The sequence below is a fragment of the Choloepus didactylus genome, chromosome 2 (assembly GCF_015220235.1).
Source record: "Choloepus didactylus isolate mChoDid1 chromosome 2, mChoDid1.pri, whole genome shotgun sequence".
In the NCBI taxonomy this organism is placed as follows: domain Eukaryota; kingdom Metazoa; phylum Chordata; class Mammalia; order Pilosa; family Megalonychidae; genus Choloepus; species Choloepus didactylus.
Window position 1 is genome coordinate 228016339 of NC_051308.1, and position 27885 is coordinate 228044223.

General features: G+C 56.4%; 2 protein-coding genes across 2 annotated transcripts; one reads left to right on the forward strand and one right to left on the reverse strand.

The window, feature by feature from the left end:
• Positions 1-106: 106 nt before the first annotated feature.
• On the reverse strand, positions 107-1078 carry LOC119514511 (basic proline-rich protein-like). Its single transcript, XM_037810312.1, has one exon. The coding sequence runs from the start codon at positions 1076-1078 to the stop codon at positions 107-109; it is 972 nt and encodes a 323-aa protein (XP_037666240.1).
• WNT4 (Wnt family member 4) lies at positions 883-27885 on the forward strand. Its single transcript, XM_037828243.1, has 5 exons — positions 883-1153; positions 15146-15381; positions 23649-23780; positions 23874-24016; positions 24875-27885. Exons 1-5 carry the CDS (start codon positions 1077-1079, stop codon positions 25340-25342), a joined length of 1056 nt encoding a protein of 351 aa, XP_037684171.1. The 5' UTR covers positions 883-1076; the 3' UTR covers positions 25343-27885.

A 27885-nucleotide genomic window follows, 5' to 3' on the forward strand; every position in this document is an offset into this window, starting at 1 on the left:
AGCAGGCAGAAAACCCAATCGCCAAGTAAGACTTGGTGAGCGTGCTAAAAAGAGACCTTCCCTAAGCTTCTTCCATCCTCACAACCCAGGGTCTTATGTCCATTTCTCAGATGAGAAAACGGAGGCTCGGTGAGGTAGGGGCTTGGTCCAGACTCTGCTGCCTAGGGCGCGCCCAGATCCTGCGGCTGGCCAGAAGCAAGGCTTCGGATTCCCGCAGGCTCGCGCCGCTGTCCCTAGCTGCCCGAAGCTGGGGAGGCCCCGTCCAGCTCCCGGAAGGCCGGAGGGAGGTGAGCGCCAGGGAGGGGCTGGGCCTGAGGACGCGCCAGCCGGGAGGCAGGGAGGGGCCTGGCGGGGGGCGGCCGGGTGGCACCGAGCTCCAGGGTGCGCGGCCCGGGGCGTCCGGAGTGCAAGCGACTGAGAGCGCGCGAGCGGGAGCCGCGCTCAGTCCGTCCGCCACGGTCGGGCCGGGGTCTGGGCTCCGAGACGCCGGAGGGGGGTGAGGGGGGTGAGGGGGGCGGCCCGGGCGGCGCTGCAGTGCCCACAGCGGCGGGCTGGGGGAGCTGTGCCCGCCTGTCCCCAGGGCCCGGGCGGGGACCGGGCAGCTGGGTCGCCGCGCCTCTCGCCGGGTCAGGCCAGGCGGCGCGCAGCCGAGCGTGCCCGGAGCGCGCTCCGGCCCCCAGTCCTCCGAAGCGCCCGGCCGGGGAGGCCCCCGGAGAAGCCCAGTCCCGCGGGCTTGGGCGGCCACTGCCGCCGCGGCTCCGGCCCGCCCCCGGGGGGTGTCCCGGCCCACTGGGCCCGCCCAGGTAACCCCATCCTCGGCCCGCCCCCGGCCCGCCCCCCCGCTCGCCCGCCTGCCGCCGCCGCCGCCGCCGCCGCATCCCGGCTCTGGGGCGGCGCTGACAGTCTGGTCCGCGCCGGGCAGCGGGCGCAGCAGCGGGCAGGGCGGCCGGCAGGCACGGAGGCAGAGCCCCGCCGCCGCGCCCGGAGCCCACCCGCGGGGCGCCCACCTGCCGCCCAGACGGGAGGCCCCGCGCGGCCGCAGCCGCTGCCCCGGGTCGGGCGCCCGCGGCGGCACCATGAGTCCCCGCTCGTGCCTGCGTTCGCTGCGCCTCCTGGTCTTCGCCGTCTTCTCGGCTGCCGCGAGCAACTGGCTGTAAGTGGGGCCGGGACCTGGCCGGGCCGGGGCCTGGCGGGGCGGGGAGGGGCAGGCCCCGAGGGCAGCGGCCGGTGCCAGGCGGCGCGGGGCAGCGGGCGCGGGGGCGCCCGGCAGGTGTCTCGGCGCGGGACGGGAGGCTCGCTCGCTCTCGCCGCTGTCGCCGCCGCTGCCCCGGCCTCCCTCCGGAGCCCCTGGGTCGCCCCCTGCCCGGGCCGGGCTTCCAGCCCAGAGGCGGCGGCGGCGGCGGCGACGTCCGCGCCCAAACACGACCCGGGGCGCCTGGTGGGTGCGAGCGCGGGGAGGCGGCTGGGGCTGGGAGCCGGGCGCGGGGCGCAGCCCAGGCGGGGCTGACAGGTCGCTGAGGAAGCCCATTACGGGGAAGGGCTCAGGGACCTAATAGCAGGTTAATCCATAGAAGTCCGGGAGCGAGCTCCCCGCGCCGGGCTGCGCCGCGCTGCGGACCGGGCTAGAGGCGTGCAGGGACCTGTTTCTGCTTGGTGTCCGGGGGCAGAGATAGGAGGAGGAAAGGGGCCGGGACGCTGGGTCTCCGAGAGCCTCTGGCTGGTGCTGGCGGGGCCTTGGGTCTCCCTGGGGCAGGAGGAAACTCTGGCCCTTAAAGAGGACAACAGCCCCCCACCTCCCTGTGGCTCACCTAAGGAGGAGGGGTGATGACCACAGGCAGCAACCTGTCTGTTTTTCCTTGAGTGGGCCTGTGCTCAGGTGGCTCCCTTGGAAGGTGCAGAGGGTTCTGTGGAGGGAAGGGACACTGAGGGGTGAGTGGGTTAACCTGGGAGTAAGAGGATCCTGGACTCCTTCACCCCCTCTGTGACTGCCCCTCATGTCCCAGGCTTAACCCTGGCCCCAGTTCCTCCTGCCCAGAGCTCACCCCCATCTGCTGTGGGCAGCCAGTGGGGAGCCAAGCTCCAATATTGATCTGAAAAGCATGAGGTGGGAAGGGGGACAGCCAGCAGTGTAGTGGGGTTTCCATGGAGACAGCGGGAAAGGAAAAAATTCTCTCTGCATCAAGACCAAAGAACAAATATCTCCCATGAAATTGCCCCGAGTGTCCACTGGCTGTTGCTATGAGGTCATTGTGGCCTGCCGGGGCCCTGCAGGCTGGAGGAGCATGTTCAGTTGGGGTCAGAGCCACCCAGGGCTTGGGGGACGGAGGTGATGTGGAATTCTCCCAGCTGTTCTGAGAGCAAGAGGCTTCAAGGCAGCCTGAAGTAGGCTGCGGAGCTTTTGTTTTTCTTGGAGCCTTAATTTGATTAACACTTCAGGAGCAGTGGCAGAGCGTACAGAAACCAGGACACCGCCCCCCTCCTCCCACTGCCCCCTGCAGACCACCGCCGTGAGCTGGACCTGGGTCACGGAGCCTGGGGGGGAGCTCATTTGGACCTGGGCAAGCCTGAGGTCCCCGGAGCTGAGTCTCGAATGCACAGGTTCGGAGCTGGGGTCTCCAAAGCGAGTCTGAGCATCAGGAGGAGCAAGAACTAGGTCTGACCTGCCCAGAGGCAAGAGCTGCAAAAAAAAAAAAAAAAAAAAAAAAAAGAGGTAGAGAAAAAAGTGGCAACTCAAGTGTGTGACCCAGGCTTTTAAGCTCAGTTGAGGAAACTGAGGCCTGGAGAGGGGAAGCTATTGCCCAAGCTCAGAGCTGAGACTGGAACTAGAGTGTTCTGACTCCCAGGCAGTGACACCGTAGCCCCTTCCCAGAAGCCATCCCAAAGTTGAGCCCGTGTGGTCTAGGTGGTGTCACCACCCACCCTCAGTGTCATCGAAGCCCAGAACCCCAGCCAGGAGGCAGCCCTAGCTTTGGGTCACGCAGACCACAGGGAATTCCAACAGCTCAGTTCCTGTGCCTGCACCCTGGGGGGTGGGGTAAGGAGGGGTGGCCTAGAGAGAGGAGAGAGGTTGGCAAACCTGTTCTCTGCAACGGTGATGGTTCAGGTTGCCACGAAGTAGGTCTCTGGATGCCCCAGCTCACTTCTGCTCCACCCTGGGCTGCAAGCCAAGGGTCTCTCTGCTCAGCCCATGGCAAGGAGGAATAAGGGGCTTCCCAGGACCCTACCAAAGCAGAGAGGCTGGGATGCAGAAGAGATCTCTGGGCACGTTCCAAGTCTGGGTCACTTGCCTTGTCTTTATCAACTTCCATGTCCAGGCCAGAGACTGGGCCAGCTCTGAGGGGAAATAAATGCCACAGCTTGGCCTCTAAGGAGCGTGGGGTCTAAGTAAGACAAGATAAAAGCAAACCATGAATGGAGTGGGGACAGAATGCACATGCTATAGCTGTCAGAGGAAAGGGAGTTGCGTGTGAACTGGAACAACTGGGGGGGGTGGGGGTGGCGCTTGGCCTGGAGGTTAAAGAGTCATGGCACTAATAATCATAATAGCTCCCCCTGCATTGTCTACAGTATGTAAATCCTGACAACATTTTACAGATGAGAAGACTGAAGATCAGAGAGGTAATTGCCCAAAAGGTCACCAGGCTAGGAAATGACAGCGCCATCTGACCCAAAACCTGCCTTTCGAAGGAAAAGCTTTGAGCAAGCAGATATCCATTCAGGCATGACAGCTGGCACTGTGTCTTTTCAAGTGTGAGCTATGCTGGGGGCCTGGCCCCAAGACGATGGCTGGCAGCTTTCACCAAAGGGCAAGCCCAGGTGTCCACTCCCCTCCCAGACCCTGGAGCCAGGGCCAGTCGGCTGGCCAGTTGCAAGAACCAGTGCTGTCTTGTTGTCTTAAAAGGGCAGGTGGCCTGGCAGGAGGACCAGGTGTCCCACTGCATGTAGCAATTGGGCAGGATGGCATCTGGAGCTGGGAGGGCTCCACAGCCTGAGGCCTGGGCAAGCCCAGAGAAGCTGGAAGTTGTTGATTAGACTCTTGTCTGGCACCCAGAGTAAGCTGACAGCTTGTGGCAGCTCCCACCACCGAAGGGGGGATAGACGGATAAAAACAGCCCGTTGTGGGAAGGCCCCAAATCCTGCAGGCCTGGATTCTGCCCTCAAGGGGTCTGGCCTGCCACGAACCTGGGCTTCAGAAAAGTTTCAGAATGTCCCACTCCCCCATCCCCTACTAGCACTGGGGCTGTGCTGAGTTAGGAGACCCGGGTTCCAGGTCACCACCATATGCAAGGGGGCCTTGGGTGGGTCTCTACCCCATGTGGGCCACAGTCCTTGATAGATTGCTCTGAACCCAAATGGAAGTACTGGGAAGAGTTGGGGAAAGATAAGCTAAGGTTTCATTACTGTGGATTACCTGAGGAAGGCTGAGGAGCGTCAGCCCAGCAGACGTGCTAAGAACTGGGTCTCTAGGACAGACAACCCGGAGTTCCATCCCAGTGCTGCCATTTACCATCTGAGTGGCCTTGAACAAGTTATTTAACGTCTCTGAGCCTCAGGTTCCTCGTCTGTAAAATGGCACACACCCTTTGGAGGGTGTGAGCGGTGGGGGCTGCGAGGAAAGAATGCACTCATGCATGTTAATGTGCCAAGCACAGTAGCAGGCCCCCCAACACAATGGCAGCCATGGCTGCTGCTGGCAGTGAGCCAGGGGAGCCGGGTCCCTTTCCTGGAGACAATGGAGGGAACAGGACTTCGGGCTGGATCCTATGGTGTTGAACAGGTCACACTGGAAGGATCCTGCCTACCCTGGTCTTCAACCAGGCCCCTGCAAGAGCCTCACAGAGCCAGGGAGGCCAGGCCTGGCTCCCAGGCAAATCCTGCTGGCCAAGGTTGTTGCTGGGAGCACCCTTCAGTGCCACTCAAGGGAAGCCAAGGAGGCTGGCATGCTCCTCACTGGGTCTCATCCCTACAGGTGTGTGTCTTCGTGCCAAGCTCCCGTGTGCCTGCTTGCCCAGCGGGGTTGGCCATGGGTGGAGTGAGGCCCAGTGCTCTAGGCCCAAAGGGCTGGGCCAGGTGTGGAGCACAGCCAGCCCAGATGTGCAGTGCCAGCCCCGACGGTAAAGGTGTAGCCCGTCTCCTCCAGGAAGTGTTCCTCGGTCCCCAGCCAAAAAGAATCCCTCCCTCCCCTCTAAATAGCGAAATCCCATCTCCTTAGAGCTCTTGCCATGGCTCTGGGCATTGAATTATAATCACTAACACGACCACAGTACTTTACAGTTTACACCAGGATTTCTCAACCACTTCACCATTGACCTTTTTTTTAATTAAAAATTCCCAAATCTTATAAACATTCTATACCCACCAAGCAACAACTCCCCCTTTGCCCCTCCCCCACCCCCTGACCGACATCTTAGTCCAGATAGTCTGTGCTGTGTGTGTGGGTGGGTGGCTGTCCTGTGCATTGTAGGATGTGTAGCAGCATCCCTGGCCTCTACCCACTAGATGCCAACAGCACCCCCAGTTGTGGCAACCAAAAATGTCTCCAGACTTGTCAAATGTCCCCTGGGGGGCAAAATCACCCCATTTGGGAAGCAGTGGTTTACGAAGCACTTTCATATCCATTATCTTATTTGAGCCAAATAACCTCCCTCCCCTCTTTCAGGGGAGGGGAATCTGCATCATTTTCAGCACCTCTTCAGGGACCAAGTTGCAGCGACTTCCCCGAGGTCATTCTGCAAATCAAAGTAGGACCTGAACTTGTCTTGCTCTCTCATGTCCAGACCTCTTGGTTTTTATCCCCTATTTTTAAAAGCTTCATATCATATAGTCCAATAGAGTTGCTTCTTTACTTCTACAAGGTTATAAACATCCGAGGCCGAGGCTGTGGCACCACCTCTGAATGTCCTCACAGAGCCGAGCACGCATCTGACATGCCGTGGTGCTCAGTCCATACTTGATGGATGAGTGAAAGAAGGACTTGCTCTTTACAGCATGCTTTAAGTTATCCTCGGATGAGACCCCATCTTCAGAGACCTCGAGTCAGTGGGAGTCTCAGGTGATGGTCAAACACACCGAAGCAGCTGTCAGGGAGCGTGGCCCCACGCCTCAGCTCTGCAGCTCCTCAGCCAGGGCAGACCCCTCTGCACCAGGCTAAGCGCGTTCTCACCCCACCATCCCGGGGCCCCCGGACCAGGTTCTGCCTGAGGGGTTTGCTCAGGCAGCAGCCCCGACCCAGCTGTCTGCTCTGGTTTGACTTTCTTCCCTCAACCCAGGATTAACAATTGAGCAACTCAGCAGGCATCTGACAAGGCGGTGCTCCCCAAGCCTGTTGAAACTCGCTCACCTCAGGCCCTGTGGGTGCATCTGGAGAGCTGAGTGTTTGCACCAAAAGCCTCCTCCCCTTGTTCCTCCCTCTGGGAGCCAGCCCGGCACGGACTTGAAGTTGACGAGGTTGCCAATGGCGGGAATGACAGCTGCCTGCCGTCGACCCCGCCAGTCATCCCCCCACTGCAGACGACCTTGCAAGCGCCGCTCGTTTGTTGGCAAACCCAGCTGGAAGGTGAACCTGCGACCCCATGGTTGCGCTCCAGATTTCCACAGGGGTTGCCAGGTTTTATCTCCGAGTCCTGAACTGCGTCTTCTGTGATGCAGCCAAACTCGGCAGAAGGCTCGCTCCCTGCCGTGACCCCACCCGCTCTCCCCTTCCCCATCCAAACCCCTCCCCACCTCCCCCATCTTCTGGAAAATGTGAAACCAAATTATGTTTAAAAAGTTCCCTGGCCAAGGCAGAGCCCCCGCAGTGGAGGGGACCTGGTCTGAGGAGAGGGAAGGAAAGGCAAAGGTGGAAGGAGGAACGAGTGTGTCCGCCGGGAGGCCCCAAGGAAATTGCCAAGGGGACTAGAGGGGCCTCTTTTCCTGCTGTGACCCGATTTCTCAGTCTGTTCACAAGTCCTGTAACCCCAGGACTGGGGGTCAGGAACTCTCCCTCAAGGGCTGGAGAAGGCAGCACATTCCCTCTCAAGTAGTAACGCCCAGCTCTCCTAGCACCGCAGGCTTAGAGGACCGAATCACGGATATCGGCGTTAGAGGGGTTCATGGGGACCACCAGCATCAACCCCTCCCTGGACAGAAGGGGACACTGAGCCAGGCACACGTCAAGCACTTACACATCAAGACCTACTCATGCTAGGCACTTAGGGTCACACAGCATGTTAGCAGTAGAATTGGAGCTTGACCCCAGATCTGGCTGTCTTTCCAGAACTTTTTCTGTAGCAGATGAAAGCAGCTCTGTGGCCCTATACCCCTAGCCAGCCATTCTCTGCCAAAGGTGATGAGTACCTGGAGCAAGGAAGGAACCAAAGTTTTCTCATTTGCCCCCGTTGAGCAGGGAGGATTACATCCACAGGCTCTCCCAGGATTGGGCCTTTAGGAAGGATCTGCCGAGGCGGAGGAGCTCACTGGGAACCTGGGGCACCGAGCCTGAGCCTCACTCCAGGAAGCCAGCACTGGGTCTGGGCAGCTCAACCAGGGCTCCTTCCACCCTCCTGGCTCACCACCCCCAGAGCTGCCTCAGCCAAGCTGAAGTTCGAGGGCCCTGAAGGCAGGAAAGGCACCCTGGGGATGCAGGGTTGGAAGGTTCTCTGTAAAGAAGAAGCTCTCTGCGGGCAAGGTGCAGTTAGGAGGTGCCCTAATTTTGATACCCCCTCACACCCATAACCACACCTGCCCTGGGGAAAGAAAAAATTCTTGCTTTTTGGCATCAGTTCCCCTGGGAACAAATACAGTGAGGAGGAAAATGGAAGGAGACTCCGAAACAGAATTGGGGCACAGAGCCCTTGGAGGTGAAATCTAGGAAGCTGGAGCACCAGGGTGCTGGAAGTAATGGCAACTGGAAAGCCAAGAGAAAGCACACTGGGGTGCTGAAGTCTCTAAGGATGGGGAGTAAAGGGAACGGGGGATCCCAGGAGACAAGAAGAGGGGAAACTAGAGCCTAAGGCACAGGAGGGGGAACTTGAGCTCCAGAGAAGGTCCCCATTTCCCTCCACCTGGGAAATGCACTTCTGGCAAAGGGTACTTGGCCTGGGCATCGAAACCCTAGAGCTATCCTAAGGCCGGGAAGCGGGTGGATGCAGACAACACCCACCACCCGGAAAACCACCCTGAGCATCTCCAAAGCCAGCCCCTCCTCACTGGCTGCCCATCAAGCAGCTTCAGGCCACTGGGGGGGACCTTCCATGGGCCCAACAGCTACAGAGACCCCAGGCCCAGACACTGCCCAGGCAGCCACGTGACCTCTGACACATCACCCTCCCACACCCCCCACTCCTGAAAGCAGTCCAGAAGCTGTCTAACCACAGGCCCTCGCTGTGGTTCACAAAATACATGGGGCTCTAGAAAGACTTGCAGATGGAAGGATGGAAGGATCAGACCACCTCTATCACTGGCCACTGACTGTCAAACTAGGATGGCCATCTTTGGAGCCGGGTCCAGATCAGCCCATCTCCAGGCTTGGGAGGCAGAGTGGCCTGTTTTCAAATCCTGACTCAGCCCTGACTGACTGTATGATCTTGAACACATGCCTCTGAGTCTCAGTTTCCTCATCTGTGAAATGGGGGTGATGGGACCTGCCAGGTTGCACTATGGCTATTTGGAGGCATGAAACTGTTTGAATAGCAAAAGTGGCAGGGGAGCATGAGGTCCCACTCTTCCCGTCACTGAATATTACCCCAGTTTCCAACCCCTTGGCACACCTGAGCCATTCCTGGGTCTCACTGTCCCTGTTCTTCTCACCTTGGTGTCCCCAGCCCCTGGTCTCCTAAAAGCACCACCCCTTCCACCCCATCACTCATTCCCCCAGTCCCCAGAGGAGCTCACTGGTGGGTCAAAATCACTTGGAAACATGGTCTCTAACTCAGCATACTCCGTCTGGAGAGTTGATCAAAACTCTGCAACTGGGAATCAGGGCTGAAGGGATATGGTGTTCCCACTGGGAGTGTGTCCCAGTCTGCAGGGGAGCTCAACTGAAAAACAGGTGGGGAACGCAGGTCGAAGGGCTGGCAGAGCCGGGCAAAAGAAAGAGGAGCAGAGCCCTGCAGCCTGTGACAACAAACAGTCTGGGGAGTTCAAGGGACTGTGGGGCAGTTTTGGGATGGAGGTGATGACGATGGTGGTGGTGGTAGTAAAGATGATGGTGAGCATCTTAGTAATGATGATAATTAAGCAGGAAGAGTGCCTACTGTGTGAAGCACTTTATATACACGTGATCCATTCCATGAACCTCTGTCATCCCCATCTTACAGATGAAGACACCGAGGCCCAGAGATGTTCACAGCCTTGCCTCAGGTCACACAGCCAATATGTGAAGCCATCTGCCTGGCTCCACAGTGCATGCCCTTATCCAGCGCACCAGGCTACCTGCCACGCTGAGGGACAAGGGTCTGGGGGACTGGGGGTGGGGGGCATGGAGGAGAGGGCAGCAGGATACTGAGTCTGCGGTGATAAAACTTTCCAAGGTCTGAAAATGAGTCGGGAGACAGTGGGTGTGGTGAGGATGTCAGGGAACTGGGTTACGCGCACGCACACACACACATGCAAACACACACACCCTAAGAACATGGTCCTGCTTGGAGTCTGTGGTCACTTTTGCTTTCACCCCGGCCCGCGTCTCCCAGGGTGACTCTGTGTCCAGTAGGCACGTTTCCTTACGGCTCCACCTCTCTCCCGCCTGGCCCCCTTCCACCCTGGCATGGCCGTCATGGCTGCTCCTGGGGAGGCTCTAAACGTGGCCCGGGCAGGCAGGGAGGCCACGGGGAGGGGCAGAGAGGCCCAGACCGGCGTCCCAGCCCCCAGCCGGTCACCCGCAGGGCCAGGACCCACAGCAGGGCTGCTTGGCCGCCTAAATGCTCCAGCAATTTCCCATGCTCTTTCCGCTCAATGTTCAGAGCAGGCAGAGGGGAGAAGCCAGAGGATACAGATTTTCCTCTAGGAATTTATGTGTGTGTGTATATATATATGTATGTATGTATGTATGTATGTATGTATGTGTGTGTGTGTGTATATATATATATATATATTTTTTTTTTAAAAGCAGGCAAACCTGGAAAAGCTTGGGACAAGCCCAGCTAATTTTAGTTTCTAATGAAAACAGCAGGTGGCTGAGAGGATCTGATCTCCCTGGCAGGGCCAGGGCCCTCAAGCCTTGCAGGCCGAAGGCACGGGCCAGGCACTGGGAGGGCCTCCTGGGAGGAGCCGAAGGACCTGCAGCTTCCGTTTGAGAAGATCAGGGTGCGAGCTGGCTGGCAGCAGCCGCAGGGGCAGCCTGGGCCGGCCGGGTAACCTGATCAATGGCACAGCCATGGCTACGGTCCTGGGCGGCCTGGGCAGCAGGTGGCAAATTGGTACGCCCGTAGTCGGCAGAGGCAGGAAGAAACCTAAACTGGGGCCATGCATCCAGGGCAGGAGAAGAAGCAGGGGTGGCCGGGACCCTCCACAGGCCCAGCCCAGCCCAGCCCAGCAGCCACCAGCTCCAATCACGCCCCTCCTCTCAGTCTCCCCGAGAAATGACTTGTGCAGTCAATATTTAAGCCTGGCCCAGCTCCAGGATGAGTGCCTGGTGCATGTGTCTCTGGGGGAAAGGATGAGCCACCTTAGGACCCAGGCAGGGGATTCCTGGGGCCGCAGGACCAGTCGGGCCCAGCCCTCAGGGTCTCCAAGCCCATGGCAAACTGGAAGGCAAGGGGCAGACGGGGGCTCCCAGAGGTAGCCCCATTTTCTTTCCTCACCCCCTGCTCTTCCCAAACCTGAGTCCTCTGTCGGGAGGTGAGCAGAGGGGACCGAGTCAGGATGAAGCCCCCCAGCCAGGCCACAGAGATCTATTAAACACCACCTCTGTGCCACAACTTGTGCTAAGCGCTGGGGAGGCTGGGGACAGACCCTGAAGCCAGATGGGGTCCAGTGGAAAGAGAGGTGAGAAAACAGAGCTGGGTTTGGATCCCAGCTTGGCCACTCACTAACCCTGTGACTTGGGCGAGTCACTTCATCTCTCTAGGCTTCAGTTTACTCATGGGTAAGATGAGGCCCAGCATCCTAGCAAGCAAGATTCCAGAACAAGCAAGAAAGGGTGGGGGCAAGGGCCTGCAGTGCCTTGGGTCCTAACACTCTCCACACCCCACAACTCCGTGCCAGCCCTTCACTGGCAAGACCCTGGGATCCGGGAGAGCAGGGTGGGGGCGGGGCCGTGCCTCATGTGGCATGGAAGGGGACAGCTGTTGTGCCAGATAAAGGCTGGGGCTGGGGCTGGGGGTGGTGGGCATCGGTGCCAGGAGTGGGGCCAGGGAAACTCCTCGGCGGAAGAAGTTTCTCAGCTTCTCCCTGGAAGCTGTCCCAGTGACTCACGGCCATGGCAGCCCAGCAGCCCACCCCTAAATCCCTGCTACTACCCTCTCAGCCTGTCTCCCTTGTTGAAGTCTGGGCCCAGTAGGGGGGTGGGGGGTGGGGTGGGCAGGTCATCCTGCCCATCTCACCCCTTGTTCAATGGCACAGGCTCCAGCTTCCAGCTTCCAAGGCCTGGACCCCACCCCGTTCCAGCCTGTGGAAAGACAACAACCAGTTCATCCAGTGGGAAAGGCCATGCAGAACCACAGTCCATTGTACCCATGGGGGGGACTGCAGCCCCAAGGTCACACGGTGGGTCTATGACTCAGCCAGGCCTCCCCAGCCTGCTCCCCTTGCTGGAAGAACCCCTGCCTTTGAACATCCCTATCTCCAGATCCAGGGTCCAGCAGAGCTAACCTGGCCCCCTTGGCTGGGCCAGGAAGGAGCAGAGGCCAAGAGGGGACTGGCCAGCTCTGTGCACCCACGTAGCAGAGGGAATAGAAGCCCCCCAGCCTCGTCCTGGCAGCCAAGTCTGAGTCTGAGCAGAGTGGGATCCAACTCCTTGTCCCCTGACCCAGGGACCCCTGTGGCCTAAAGTGGACCTGGCCCATCGCCAGTAGCTGGGCTCTTGGCGCCCCCTGCAGGCCAAGGTGGGACCAGCTCCAAAGGAGACCCCTTCCTTCAACTGGCAGAGGAAGGGGGAGCACCCAGACATTGCTGAGGAGTCACCCCTGCCTCACAGACGTCTTCCTGCCCTGCCTCCCCTCTGAGGGGCTCCGGCTCTGTCCATGCATCCTCTGGGGAGGACGTTGGTAGAGAGGACAGGGAGGATCTCGGGGGAGCAAGCTTAGGTTGGACTGTCTCACCTGAGGCCACCCACTTCCCACTCACACATGCCGCCAGGACAGGGGGAGGGCCTCAGAGTCACCGGGTGCCAACACTGTGCCCAGCTGAGAGCCGAAGCTTGGCCTATATCAAATCACGGAAGCCCCCTGGGATAGGGACCTTATTGCCATTTACAGATAAGGAAAGCCAGATTCAGGCAGGCCCCACAGCCGGGCGTCAGATGAAATGTCTCTGGGTGTCAATGAAGCAATGAGGAGGACAGCGGTGCCCCAGGATCAAATCTTCCTCAAGCAGGGCAGGAACTGTCACCAGTGGTTACCAAGAGCGTCCCCAAACTGCTGTCCAGGCCAGTGCAGGCCTGGCTGCACAACCATGCCTGGGAAGGCATTAAAAACCCAATTGCCCACCAGGCCCCTCCTGGTGTGGGGCTCAACAAACCCATAAACATCTGATGCACAGCCAGATTTGAAACCCATCGCACTGTCCAGTCCATGACTGCTTGCACACCTCAGGGATAGAGAGTCCAACAGCTCTTATGCAGCCCACCGACTGCACTACAGCCCATCCAAACCCAGCTCCCAGCAGCTTCTGCCCACTGGTCCCAGCTCTAGCCCTTGAACTACATAAAAGTATATGTCTCCATCAAAGGTTGTGAAGTCAGGCAAAACCAGGCTGAAGTCCTGGTTCCAACTCATGTGACCTTGCACATGAGGTAAGTTACTTAACCTATGTGTGCCTCAGTTTCCGTCCTTATAAGATGGGACTTCACTGGCTGGCAGAGGATTAAATGTAATAATGTAAACAACTTAGCCCACTCCTGGTGCAGTTCCATAAAAGTTAGCTATTTTTATTAGCATTGGCATAAAAACTTCTCATATTTTAATAAAACTTTCTGCTTACTTTTCCACTCGGTCACCATTCCTTCATTTAGCAAACAAATGTCAAGTTCCTGCCTTATTGCCTCTGGTTCCATGTCAGACCATCTCTCACACGTAGAATCCTGTTTGCTTCTGACAATAGCTCCTTAATGTAGGTGGAACCAGTCCTTCCTCATGTTACAGATGGGGAAACTAGTCCCAGAGAGCCACACAGATCTGAAGGACACACCTAGGACTCAGACCCAGCCCTCTGGCCCCAGCTCTCCCTGATGCTTCCTAGGACAAAAAAAAAAAAAAATGTACAGCTCCCCTTATCAGATGCAACAGTGTCCTCCCAGAAGGGTGACCCCCTTGGGAGATCCTGGAGGCTGGGCAAGCTCCTGGAGGGAAGCTTGGTCTCTTGCAGAGTTGGGCAGCTGAGCACTCATGCTTTTGTCCACTACTGGTCTGTGGCCTGAGCTTCTTCCTTTCCACTCTGGGCTTCAGGGTGCTCGCCTGTAAAAGGAAGTGTTTGCACCAGACCCCCTGTCAGGGAGCATGCCTTAAGTCTGGGGTTCTGCACACTCTGCTGTGCCTCCAATAACCAGGAAGGCAGCCCGAGCAGCCCTGCCCTGGGAGGGAGAGCAGATGCGTCTTCCCACAAAACAAATGCAAAAGGAGGCCAGGGAAAGGAAGGGAGACCTTTCCAAGTCACCACTCCCCGCCCACATCAGGCTGCCGCTGTGTCCTCGCACCTACCGTGTGCACCTGGCCCTGGCCGGGGATGGAAGCAGAGTGGGCAGGCTGAGGGGCAGTGCTCAGAACATCAGCCTTGGGGGTCATCCAGACCTGGGCTCCAGTCCAGGCTGGCCCTTCCAAGCTGGGAGACTGTAAGCCAGTCGCTGCACCTCTCTGAGAATTAACTGGCACTTGGTAGGCATTCCTTCATGGGAGCCTCCTTTCCTTGAAAGTGGGGCTGCTTCTTCCCCACAGGGCCTTTCCCCAGCTCGGCTCCCATCCCAGGGAGCATTTTTGCATCTTGCCCAAGGCCCCCTTGCCTCCTCGCCCAGATCACGGAAGTGCCCTTCACCAGACGGGGCCAAGACGAGGACTATGCATGAGGCTCAGCTCTGGCACTCTACCTGTGTCACCTGGGATGTATCACCCTCTTAGGCTTCATTTGGGAATCCATAAAGTGGGCAGAATAATTCTTACCTCACAGATCTGTGTTGAGGGTGCCACAGGATGAAGCACTACCACTGTGCAGAGCACACGGTGTTCAACGAGTAGTCATGCTCCCTCCTTCCTCCACCAAAGCCACTCTTTGCCCCTTTCACCTGGTCAGGGGGCACCATACCCTGAATTACCTCCCTGTGGTCCTCACAATAAGCCTGTGAGCGGGCGGGCACCCTTACCCCCATCTTCAGGCTGTAAAACTCAATGCTGAGGAGATCACATGGCAAAAGGGTTTTGAAAGTCCCCTCTCCAAGTCCCCTCTCCCACCCCATCCCTAAGTCCTTCATGTCCTCATTGTCCCACCTCCAAGCACTGCAACAATGACACATCTGCATCTGGTGCTCATGGGCTGTGGCTGGCGGTGAGGCCTTGCAGCTGGAAAGTCACCTGGGTCGCTGGCGTCCCTGCCTAGGCAGACAGTGGCTCCAGCCTCCTGACTAAAGAACATCTCTACATGGAGAGGCTGGAGCCCATGGGCTGTGTCTGGGATAACATCAGAGGGACAGAAACTGATCCAGAGGCTGCCCAGGACAGGGAGGGAGCCCACAGCGTAGGGGTAGGGGGCTGTCAGCTTCTCTCTGAGTGCTGCCACCTGCTTTGGCCGACTCATGGGGGGGACTTCTTGTGGAACATAGCACTCCTACCCCTCTGGCCTCCCAGAACCAGGCAAGGGGGCCTATCCCTGGATCCAAAGAGAAGTTGGCAGCCAAGACCAATCACCCATTGCCAGAAACCAGGCCTCGGGCCTAGGCCTTGCCCTGGGAATGGGAGAGTAGGGGAGCAGTGCTGTGGGGCCGGCTCTGCATCGCATCCACCTCCTACTGCCTTCTCCCCAGGTACCTGGCCAAGCTGTCATCAGTGGGGAGCATCTCGGAGGAAGAAACGTGCGAGAAGCTCAAGGGCCTGATCCAGAGGCAGGTGCAGATGTGCAAGCGGAACCTGGAGGTGATGGACTCGGTGCGCCGCGGTGCCCAGCTCGCCATCGAGGAATGCCAATACCAGTTCCGGAACCGGCGCTGGAACTGCTCCACGCTCGACTCCCTGCCCGTCTTCGGCAAAGTGGTGACACAAGGTGAGGGTAGGGCATGCTGGGAGCCCTGGGGGGCCAGCGGTGCCAGGGGTCCGAGCCCTGGGCCAGGGGACACCAGGGGAGACCACCATTTCGTTGGGTGCAGAACAGCATGCTCGTGAGTGGCTGGACTCGTCTAAGTCGTTTATCAAGAGGAAACCACTGCTCAACGGAAGGGCGTAAAGAACCAGAGTGGCTGGACACGCTGGGGAAGATGAGGTTATGGCGGGGACAGCGTAAGAGGGGGTGGCAGCTGCTGTGTGCTTGTGTGGCACTTTATAGCGGGCAGTGTCTTCAGTGACCTCACGGGCATGTGAGCAGGAGGAACTACCATCCTTCTCTATTCAGGAAGAAACAGAGGTTCCCACAGGGGAAAGGACTTAATCGGCCCCCGGTTCCTGGGACAGACCCCTGGCCCAGTGCCATTAACTCAAGCCCCTCTCATTCACTTGTACATTGGACGAGCCATACAGCAACCCCCCACCATGCCCGGATCCTGTCCTCCTGGGCTCACAGTCTCCAGGGAGACGGACAGGTAACACAACCATGACACAGAGGGAGGGGGAGCTTATGTCAATAGCACTAACTGTGGACCAGATACTGTTTTAAGTGCTTTAAACAATACTAACTCATCCAGCCCTTTGAGCTAGGCCCCTATATTTGCAAAAGAAGAAACTGAGGCATACCAGAGTTTAAGTAGCTTGGCCACAGTACAGAGCTAGAAAGTGGCAGAGCCAGGACTTAAACACAGGCTACCGGCTCCAGAGTGTGTGCTCTTTCTCACAATGAGAAAATGCCGCGATGGGGGAACATGAGGGAGCTTGTGGGAGAACAAAGGTGACCCCTCCCCTGGCCAGCAGTGGTGTGGTCAGGGAAGGCTTCCCCAGGGAAGTAGTGCTCTCAGCTGAGACCAGAAAGATGAGAAGGCATTAAGCCAAAAGAAGGTGGACCAGGGCATAGAGAAAGTCCCTTGGAACTGGGAAGGCTCCTGGAGAGGTCGCCAGGTCAAGCCCCTGCGCTCGAGGAAAGTGCTCTAAACCAGTGTCCTCTTTTTCTACTCCCTGAACATGAAACTGACACTTCTGAGCCACAGCAGTCCAGAGGGCCCTTTGACTTGCCGCGGGCAGCAAGAAGGGGTTGCCTGGGCCAACCTTTGTCTTAGCACCTGTGGTCCTAGACGGTGAGGGCTGCCAGACTTGTGGCATGCCATTTGAATGCTGTTGGAGACCAACTGTGATAGAAATTTGGAAGCCATTCTCCTGGGAGTTGGCAGGGGCCAAAAAGGCCTGATCATGCCTGGCATTGTTAACATCACTGCTCTGAAAAAGAAGTGGAGACCCAGCAAACAGCCTGGTAGTGGAGAATCTCCTGGGATGGTGGTGCCCACTGCCGAGAACTCATGGCTGCCCAGTTGATGAGGCCCAGATACTAGGCTCAGATGACTGAGCCCTTCAACACAGGCCAGTAGGTGTTCAGTGAATGTGTTCTGGATGGATTGGTGGATAAGTCAGCAGGGTTTCACATGCCAGGCTTTTCCCACCTCCATGTTTTCGCACATGCCATTTCCTCTGCCCCAAGTACCCACCCCTCTTCTCTACCAGCTCAGCAGTTCCCTCCTCCACAAGCCTTCCTGGCTTCTGCAGGCAGGTGCCTGCTTCTTCCTCTGGGCTCTAAAGCTCTTTGTCCTTGCTTTTTTTTTTTTTTGTAACTTTTTGTTTTGATATAATTTCAAACTTACAGGAAAGTTGCAAAACTAATACAAAGAATTCCCACATAGGCTTCACCCAGATTCATCAACTGTTTACATTTTAGCCCATTTGCCTTATCATTCTCACTCATGTATTTATATATACGCACATTTCTGTCTAAGCCATTTGTGTTCGTGCTGTTTTTATTACACCTTGTGGACTGAACTGTGAAACCTGCCTCCCCACTCCCACCACTGCCCCATCACTAAACTTTGAGCTCCTTGAAGACAAGGGCAATGTCTCATTTACCTGTTTCTCCAGCCAGCACCAGGCCCAGGACCCATTCCAGAACATAGCAGAGCCTGGCATGGAGGAGACAGTCAATTGCTGTCATCTATTGACATGAAGCAAGGTTGGGGACAAGGACTTGAAGGGGCAAAAAAGGGGATACATAGGTCAGTGCTGGCCTGAAGGCAGTGACAGGACCCCATAGAGAAATGCCTTTCTTACCTGTGAGGGCAAGAACCAAGGAAAGGGTGCCCACCCCTGGCTCAGCAAGTTCTGGGAGACACTGAGAATCCTGCCAGGCCAGGCTGGAACTGCCCCAGGTTAAAGCCTGAGTGGCTTGATCAAGCATCCAGTCCCCTTGGAGCTGAGTCAGGGTACCCTGAGGCCAGCCCAGTCACCCTAGGCAGACATCAGTTGTGTTTGGCAGAGGAGTCCAAGCTCTGCCCATTCACCCATCCATCTCCCCACTTCTGTACTTCTGGTTTTCTTCTCTGATAAACTTCCTCATGGAAAATTCTTCACCTGTCCATCCCAAGGCCTGAGGACAAAGTAGAGGCTCTCAGAAAGCCCAGGGGTTGATGAGGAAGATGGAGGGGTGCATGGGCAAGCATAACCTTGGGCACGTGACTTTGCTCCTTCCAGCCTTGGTGTCCTTACTATCAACGATGCCAGCATGAGTGCCTACCTCATAGGGGTGCCATGAAAATCCAATGGCACAATGCATGTGAAGCACTGAGTAGACCCTGCCCCAGAAGAGCTGCCAGTGATTGCCAGCTGCTGTCATCATCCTCGGCAGTGTCATTGGCAGCAGCAGCAACAGCCAGCCTGGGCAGACTTCTCACTGCCACCCCCCACCCCCCCAACCCCCACACACACCCAGCTCCTGGGGTTGGGGGGTTGGCCAGAGCCCACATACATGAGCTATTTGGATGGGGTCATGGCCTCAGACCATGAACGAGCACAGAACTCACAGATCCCACCCAGGATCAGGGCCATGCCTGAGAGAAGAAAAGGAGCCACCACTTGCTGAGGGCCTACTCTATGCTGTCTTGCATCAAATCATCCTCACAGCTCTGTGAAGTGAAATATTATTCCCCTATGACAGCTGGAAAAAGAGGCTTAGCAAGGAGAGGGTAGTGACACACCCAGATCCTGTATCTGCCGCTTCTTGGCTATGAGATCTTGGGCAAGGTGCATCCTCTCTAAAAGCCGCAGTATCCGCCTTCCTATAAAATGGGGACAATCCTAGGATTCCAGTAAGGATACAGACAGATGATGCCTAGGAGATGCTCTGCAGGGGCATTGTCCCAAGTCCCAGCCTCCAACTCCATGCTCCCTCCACTCCCAAACAGTGGAGGCCACCCATGCTCCTGGCCTACAGAGGTGAGACAGACAGTGCAGTAATGGTGAGTGATGAGGCCAATATGTAATTTAGGGCCAAACCATGTGCTTTAGGCTGAAAAACTACCAGAAACTGGGTAGAGATGCCATCTGGGGCAGTCAGGAAAGGGGAGGTGACAGGCACTAAGTGCCAGGTGTGAGATGGCCTTTGTGTGGCTTAGTCACTGCTTGACCCCAGTGCCTAGAAGAGTTCCTGCACATAGCAGATAATCAGTACATATTTGTTGAATGAATGAAAGGGTTTGAGGGTGGGAGGAGACACAGAGCCTGACCGGGGTTCAAGGGTAATGGTGAGTAGGGTGTGCTGAGGGTCAGAGTGCGCTGGCCTGAGCAGGACAGGGAGAAGTGAGAAAGGTGATAGAAACTCACTGTCTTCCATCAGTGGACAGCACTGGACCTCCTCCTGCCCAATCGCTGTCTCACACTGTGACCTTGATCAAGTCTTTGTCCCAAGAGAGCCCTAAGGCCCCTCCAGGCTCTGTCTGCTATGGTTGGGAGGCCTATCTCTGACTCCAGAGCCCCACCTCTTTCTATTCCCACAGGCCACCCATCTAGGACACACCAGGCTGAAGTTAAGAAGTAAGTGCTTTTCAGTCCTGGGTTGTGACTAAAATCTGTGTTCTCACCATTGTGATCATAAATGTTCAGTTAGGGAGCAAGCAAGTGAGGGAGGAAGTAACTCTGCCCTAAGGAAGTTTATAGTCCAATGGCAAAGACATGGTCAACTTGATGATCCTCAAAGTGTGTATGCCCAGCCAATATTGGTTACCAATGAATAAAATGCCACAGCCATAATCCCAATAGCTGCTATGTATCAAGTGCCTACTATGTGCCAGGGACTGGACTAAATATTTTCCATATTTTATCTCATTCAGTCTTCATAACCACCTGATGAGGTAAGTCCTATTATTAGCCCTGTTTTATGAACAAGAAAGCTGAAATCACACATCTAGAAAGCGAGCTACTCGAGTAGAATGCAGGCCTGCCTGGCTAAGCACCTGAACTCTCTCCCAATATCCGATTCTGTCTCTATGTAGCTGTGAAGGCTCTGCTCTGTGCCCAGCCTGTGCTGGGAGGCCAGGGGAGAAGTTTGAAGGACAGCCTGGCCCAGGAGCTTCCAGTCTGGCTGCAGAGACCAGACAAACAGATAAGACAAGTAGAAAATAAAGAGTCTGCAGCCCGATTGCTGATCAAGTAGGGTGGGCACAGTGAGGAGAGCGCCTGGGGTCCTGGGAAGTCTGTAGGGGTGGGAGGAAATGTAGAAGGAGTGCTAGGGCCTGGCCTGTCATGGCAGCATCATTGCCCCCCTGGTAGAGTTGGGAAAATGAGGCTTGGGGAGGAAATCCACACCACTAGTAAGAGTCTAGTATGGCATGGTCTGCCTCCAAAGCCTTTACTCTTTGCCCTGTCCTACACTGCCTCTTAAATCCAAAGAGGCTTCCTAAACTTGCTTTGAAGAAAAGGTGGATGTTGCAGATAAGAGAAAAGCAACAGAAATTGGAAAACAGGCTGGGGGCATGGGTGGGGAAAAGATGGGAGATAAGGTCTTTCTCTGAGACCAAAGCCTGTCCTGCCCCACCTCCCTAGGACTCCAACAGGGTCTGCTTTAGAAACAGCCCAAGTTATGCCCATTGCCTCACTCCCACTGGAACACTTGTCCTGATGCCTAGGGGGTCAGCGTGTCCATGGGTTTCTTGCCAGTCCAACTCAGTCTCAGCCCATTCTCCCCCAAACGTTCCTTTCTGCTCAAATGTCCTACTTTCCAACGTCAGGAAGAGACATCACATGCAACGTGCCAGAGGAGCCTGGGCCTTGAGTCCGTGGGCCTGGGTTCCAGTTCCTACTTGGCCACTTACCAGCCAAGGGACTCTGGGCAAGCCACTGAGCCTCACTTTCTTCCTTTATAGAGTAGAGCTGGAGAGAGTTGGTTGCAGGTTGTTGTGAGCCTTAGACAAAATATGGAAAGGACCTGGCACAGTGTAGGCTCCCAGAAAGAGTAACTATTTTTGGATCAATAGGACAACTCTGAATTCCCAGCCCCAGGCAGTACTTTGAAAAAGATGGCAATGAAGGGGGACTGGAGGACGCACAGGATTTGGACCTGTGGAGCCAGGGAAGGGGGGTGCTCTGGGAAGAGGAAACAGTAAGAAGAAGGGATTTGCGTATGGGGAGGGACAAATGGCTTAATGGAAAAGAAAGAAGGTTGCAGGGTGATTGCTAGCACCTTAGAGAGTTCTGCTTTACTCTGGCCTGGCTCTACCATCCCAGGAAAAGACAAGAGCCTCCTCCTGTGGTTGCTACGGGGAAGGCCCCTGACCAAAGAGGAGTCATCTGCCACCTCGCCATGGAACTCCCCACTGCTACATTCCCAGGCATATCACAATCCTTTTTCTACATCTGAGCAGCCTCTGAGGAAAGCAGGCCCAGCCAGGATCCTCCACGAGCAAGCAAGGCCTCAGCCTGGGCACCCAGACTCCAGGCAGGGGTGAGGAGCTTGAAGGAGCCCCAGCACTGGAGTCAAAGGCGGGGATCAAGGACCAGGTGGAAAAGAGCACAGGAGCCACTTCATCAGCTTTAGGGGCTACGTGGCCTGACCACATTCTCCAGGTCTTCTGGAGCCTCCCAGGCTGGACACAGAGGCCAATACTCACAATCCCCCAGTAAAGAACCCACAAAAGAATCTGGGATTGTCCTACAGCACGTGGGATTTAGGGTCGACCTAAGGAAGCTCTCTCGACTTCATACATGGGAGGTGGAAGAGATCAACTGCCTGTGTATTCCCGGGGGGCTCAGGCCTCCATGAGGCAGGATAATGTCGAGGTTGAAAGCTCTGGGAGCCAGACTGAGTTCAAATCCTGGCCCCACCACTCCTAACTGGGTGTTACTGAACAAGTTGCTTAACCACTCAGTACCTCAGTTTCTTCATCTGTAAAATGAGGGTTAAAAGTATCTACTTCATAGAGTTGTTGTGAAGAATATATAAACTAATATAAGCAAAGTGCTTACAGTGCCCAGTGCATAGGGACCTTTCTAGAGCTTTAGCTCTTACTATCATCTTCCTTCCAGAATCTTTTCTTCAGGCCCACTCCCAAACTATGTAAACCATGTTGTCCTTGACCAAGGAGTCAGGCCAAGGGAGACCTGAAGTCCAGCAGACGGATACTGGTTCAGGGGGTGAGGCAGAGGGCTCCCTAAGCAACCTCACAGGGACACAGGGAGCCCTGCACCTCAGCAGCTACCAGAGCTCAGGGGAGGAGGTCAGCCCTGAGCTGGGGGTGGACCCGGGGCTGCTGAAAGCCAAGGGAAGCAGGGATACAGAACCATGCAAGGCCAAGAACTGGGCCACCCCACTGGGTCCCATCAGCCACATCTCCTGATTTTACTTCCCTTCCCCCTTGGTCTTTGGGGCAAAGATTGTGCTGGTTCAGGCCTGGAAATACCAGAAATACCAGAAACTGAAGTCGCCTCTCTTTGGGCGGCCACAGCACAAAACCAACCAACATGATCCTGCTATTAACCTCAATTAACTTGGAGAAGATTCAGTCTCAGGCTGTCAAGGCCCCATTGCTCCAGCCATGCACCCCATTGCCGACCCAAAGTGGCCAGGCTGGGACGGTGTGGGCAATGAAGAGTTGTGGTAGGCAGCATCCCCAGCTCAAGACCTGAACCAAGAAGAGGGAGTCCCGAGTCGTTGGAGACGGTGCTGCCTCCCACCCTAGTGCTTAGCTTCTGCTGTCTCTGTCCACAGACATGGGCACAGAGGAGGTGATTGTTTCCATCTGACCACAGTAGCTGCTCCTGGGGGAGCAGCCGAGAGCACAGGCCTGGGTGACGCGGAGTTAATTGCGAACCACAAGGCCAAAACCTGCCCCCTCCACTCCTGCGGACAGACGCTCCAGCGAAAGACAGAAGGACAGTCACGGGCACACAGAGGCCCTCACAGGGCTTAGGAGAGGAGCAGGACTTGTCTGGTCACACAGCCAGACATGCGCACATGCACATGTACATGCACGGCGCGCGCGCGCACACACTCCACAGCAGCTACTCCCCCCGAGCACAGTTCTGCACAGGCAGTTCCTAGGAGGACACAGCCACCTACTCAGGTGGTGCGGGAGTAGGGGGTGCAGACACCAATATAGAATCAAGGAGCCATGGAGAAGGGAAGGGACAGGCAGCCGAGACAGACCTGTGCACTGAGTCCTGGTTCTACCACTCTCCGAACCTTCATTTCCTCATCTGTAAAATGGGGCTGGTAAAGCTCTGGTGGTAGAGGGCTTGTGCCAATAGGCATCCGACAATCAGCAGTAGTTGTGGGAAGTGGTAGAAGTTGTTGTTAGAAGGACACCTAACACATTTTCAGAAATGGGCCCAGCTTCAGGAGGAAGGCAGCTGAGGGACAGGGGAAAGAACACAGGCTTTAGAAGAAACCAGGCCTGGGTTTATAGTTCAGCTCTACTACTTCATAGCTCTGAAGTCTTGGGTAAATCAATTCCCAACACCCCTCCAAGCCTGTTCTGTCTTCCTTCTCATCTTCTGGAGAAGTTGTGCGACCAGTATTCCCCGGTAGCTAAGAGCACGGGCACTGAAGCCAGACTCTATGACCTTGGACAAGCTGCCTAGCCTCTCCGTAAAACGGGGCTAAGAACAGTGTTCACCTGATGGGGTGGTTGAGGATTAAATGATCGGTGCTTATGAGGACCCGAGAGCAGATAGTAAGGATATTCAGCTACTGGTATGAGAACAAATGCCAGCACGGTGCCTGGCACAAGTCCCGCCTGCCCTGCTCTCTCCATGGCCCTCCACCATTCAGGCCTCACAAACCCTCCCCCCTCTAAAAAAGAGGGTGTGCAGGAGGAGCACTGGGACCCAGCCCTGGCCTCTTGCTCCCCACAGGGACTCGGGAGGCGGCCTTCGTATACGCCATCTCTTCAGCAGGTGTGGCCTTTGCAGTGACACGAGCATGCAGCAGCGGGGAGCTGGAGAAGTGCGGCTGTGACCGAACAGTACAAGGAGTCAGCCCACAAGGTGAGTGCAGGGGGTGGGTGGTGTGGGAGGCCAGTGTTCCCAGGCCCTGGCCCTCACTAATCCGTGGCCCTCTCTACGCCCCGCCGCGCCCAGGCTTCCAGTGGTCAGGATGCTCCGACAACATCGCCTATGGCGTGGCCTTCTCACAGTCGTTTGTGGACGTGCGGGAGAGAAGCAAAGGGGCCTCGTCCAGCCGGGCTCTCATGAACCTCCACAACAATGAGGCCGGCAGGAAGGTAGTGTGGCTCTCCTGCCCACCACCATCGCCACTGGGGTAGGGGTGGGTATGGGCAGGGCCCCACCCCCTCACCCATATACACGGCCACTCGGAAAACCTTCGTTCAGTCTCTACCAGCACTAGGCACCCCTGTAGGCTGGGAAATGGGACACATGGTGACCACGTCCCAGACCCTGGCAGCAAGGAGGCCACAGACTAGTGGGGTACGGACAGAGCAGGGTTGGTGAAGCAGACAGGTGAGCAGGTTACAGAGCAGCATAGGTGGCCTCAGCACAGCACTCATGCCCCACCCACTGGCCCCCACCCATGCACATAAATATATATATGTATATTTATGTGTATGGGCACCATATACATAATGTGTATCCATCTCTCCCTCTCACACACACACCACACACACCCCAAATGAGCAGCCGCCAGGATGTGAACCCTCTGTGTCAGCACAAAGATCATGTGCTTGACCATGACGCCATCTGCCTCTTCAATACCTACTTTTCAAGGTTCCTGTGAAGACTAAAGCTGTAATGTTCTTCCCCACCATGTCCCTGTCACTCATTGTTTCATATGACACTGCCCTCTAACATCTCTCTCCTCCCTCAACTTCAAGTTCCCCAAAGGCAGGGACAACATCTCATTCATCTGTCCCCAACACTTCCTACTAGCCCAGCTCAGCATATGGTAGATGCTTAATACAAAGGAAGCATAAGAGTAAATCTCCCTCCATTTCTACAGCATGCCACACTGTCTGTTTTGGGCCCTGTTATTTATTGCCAAAACCAGGCAGGCAACCCCAAGGGCCCCTCCCCAGCCTCTGCTGACATTTCCTGATGGCCCCTCTCCCTACCTCTCCCCGCAGGCCATCCTGACACACATGCGGGTGGAGTGCAAGTGCCACGGGGTATCAGGCTCCTGTGAGGTAAAGACATGCTGGCGAGCCGTGCCACCCTTCCGTCAGGTGGGCCACACGCTGAAGGAGAAGTTTGATGGTGCCACTGAAGTGGAGCCACGCCGAGTGGGCTCCTCCAAAGCACTTGTGCCGCGCAACGCACAGTTCAAGCCACATACGGATGAGGACCTGGTGTACCTAGAGCCCAGCCCAGACTTTTGCGAGCAGGACGTGCGCAGCGGCGTGCTGGGCACAAGGGGCCGCACATGCAACAAGACGTCCAAGGCCATTGATGGCTGTGAGCTGCTGTGCTGTGGCCGTGGCTTCCACACAGCACAGGTAGAGCTGGCTGAACGCTGCAGCTGCAAATTCCACTGGTGCTGCTTTGTCAAGTGCCGGCAGTGTCAGCGGCTCGTAGAGTTGCACACGTGCCGATGACTGCCTGCCAGCCATGTACCCAGCAACCACCTAGCAGCCCGGGGAAGGCGGATAATTTAAACAATCCCCCACCACCCACCCCAAAAGATACTGGTTGTATTTTTTGTTTTGGTTTGGTTTTTGGGCCCTCCTGTTATTTATTGCCAAAACCAGGCAGGCAGCCCCAAGGGAACCAACCAGGGCCTCCCCAAAGCCTGGGCCTTTGTGGCTGTCACTGACCAAAGGGACCTTGCTCATGCCTCTGGCTGTCCACAGGCAGCTGCTGCTGACCACTCAGTTGTTACCTGTCCCCATTTTTCTACTTGCAGACTTAAGGCGGGTAATGAGAAGCATTCAGCCACATGGCTACTGACCCTGCCTTCTAGGAGAAGGAGGTGGCCAAACAGCAGGGAAATTGGTGCCATCATGATGGAAGTGCAACTCCCTGAAAAAAAGAGCTCACAACTCTCCACACCCACACATACATGTACCCCTGGCAGCCTGAGCCTGGGAGCCTTGTCTCTCTAGCCCCCTGAAAAGGAATGAGCAGCTACCAGGTCAAGGGCAAGCGGTCAATTTGAGCCCTCACACAGGCAGCTGGAGATTTGATCTCTGCAGGGCCTTCCAGGCAGGAAGGGCATTTGGGGTGGGGGGCAAGAGAAGACTATAGTCCAATCCAGAGCCCAGCCTCCCCCCTCAGAGAGGGAAACTCCTCCCACCCCCCAGGCCCTCCCAGCTGGGAGCAGAGGCTGCCATGCTGGAGCAGAGGTCCCAGCTGGGCCTTCACAGTGATGTCCCCTCCCCATCCGAGTCGCCTCCTCACGGTGCTGCTCCTCTGTGAAACTGAAAAAGAAAGTCTCACACACATACCAACATACACATGGAGAAGAAAAGGAATGTTAAAAAAAAAAAAAAAAAGTCCTCTACCACCCATTATTTCATTCACTTAACAAATTTACTGAGCAAATACTATGTTCCAGGCCCTGGACTGAGCATCTCATTTGATGATCACAGCAGCCCTGGGTAGGAGATTCTTATGCCAATTTTACAGCTGAGAGGGCAATGGCTACCCAGGTCACTCAGCAAACTAAATGGAAAGGCAAAGCCAGAAAAGCCCTTCAGCCAAGCCTCCTCCTTTGGCTCCTCTACTCAAGGACAAGGAGCTGCAGGTGTCCCTGGGTCTGAACCTGGGAAGGAGCCCAAGGTGAAGGAAAAGGGGCAGGGAAGCAGCAGGAGCCATAGACCATAGGCTGAGCTGGAGCCATGTGCTTCCAGGGGCAGGATGGGCCCTGAAGGTGAGGTAAGCAGCTGGAAGGCTGAGGAGGTGAGGTCTCAGCAGCTGAGCACCCTCCCCTGCCCTCAGGACCCCCCAGGGACCATGGGTACTGAAGGGTCCCCTGTGCACCAGCCCAACCATCAGGAGCCCAGCCCAGACTTCTGGGAGCAGGATGTACAGAACAAAGGCCCAACCCATGACCAACTACTTCCCCTTCACCAGGGAACTTGCTATCAGGGAAGCTTCCCGCTCACCCCAACCCAGTCTCCAAACTGCCTCACATTAGTGCTCTGGACTCCTGGTTTAATGCCTCAGTTCAAAGTCCCAGATTCAGAATACAGGATCTGGCCTGCAGAAACTCAGCTCGAGGCCTTGTGGTTTGTGCCTCCTGGGTTGGCTCCCACTGAAGAGAGCGTCAACATCCTTGGACCCCAGCCAAGCTCTCTGCTCAATGTCCATCCAAGAAGGAGGCCAAAACCAAGTGAGATGCTGGGGCTGAATGTGGGGAGAATCTTAGGGCAGGCTGTTCTAATGTGGATGAAAGCTGAGCCACCAAGTGTCCTCGCAGCTACCCAGCTGGGCCCTCTGCTCCTCTGGCAGGCTCAGTTCAGCTGTCTGCTCAGCGCCAGGGAAAACACTACCACTCACTGGCAGAGGCCAGACCCAGACAAAGGAAGAAGTGCGGACCCTTCCCCTCCAGAGAATAGGGCTAAGCCACTCTCCCCCATCCCCAAGTCCTGTCCCCGCAGTGGGGGGAACAGTGGGTCCAGGCTGGATGCTGCTGTGATGGGCACTGCCCCACAAAGTAGGGAGAGGTGCCTGTGCCATTCCTAGCCTTCACCTTTCTGGCTCCCTGGGGGAATCCTCAAAGTTGACCCTCTAGGGGTTCTGAAGGGTCATGGCCTGTGTTAATCAAACCAATTCTGGAACCTCTGCCCAGCCCAGCTCTACCACCATTACCACCTCAAAGGTCAAAACAGATCCAAAGCCCCAGGAAAATGGTGCTTCCTTGGACACACACAGCTCCAAACAGCCAAATAAAGGGCAGGAGGAACTGGCATAGGCCTCAGACACAGCACACAACTTTTGGGTCTCACAGGGGCCCAGAAGCTGGCCAGAGGGTCCTGCCCACAAACTCTCCACTGATCTTATCCCAAGGCAAAGGTGATGCCTTCCCTCTGAGGCCTAGGGGTGGACAATCCCCAGCTCTGGATGCTGCTACCTCTCTCTGCTGCTCCCATCCCATCATCCAACTTTTATACTAAGCTCCTTGCCATTGTGACATCCC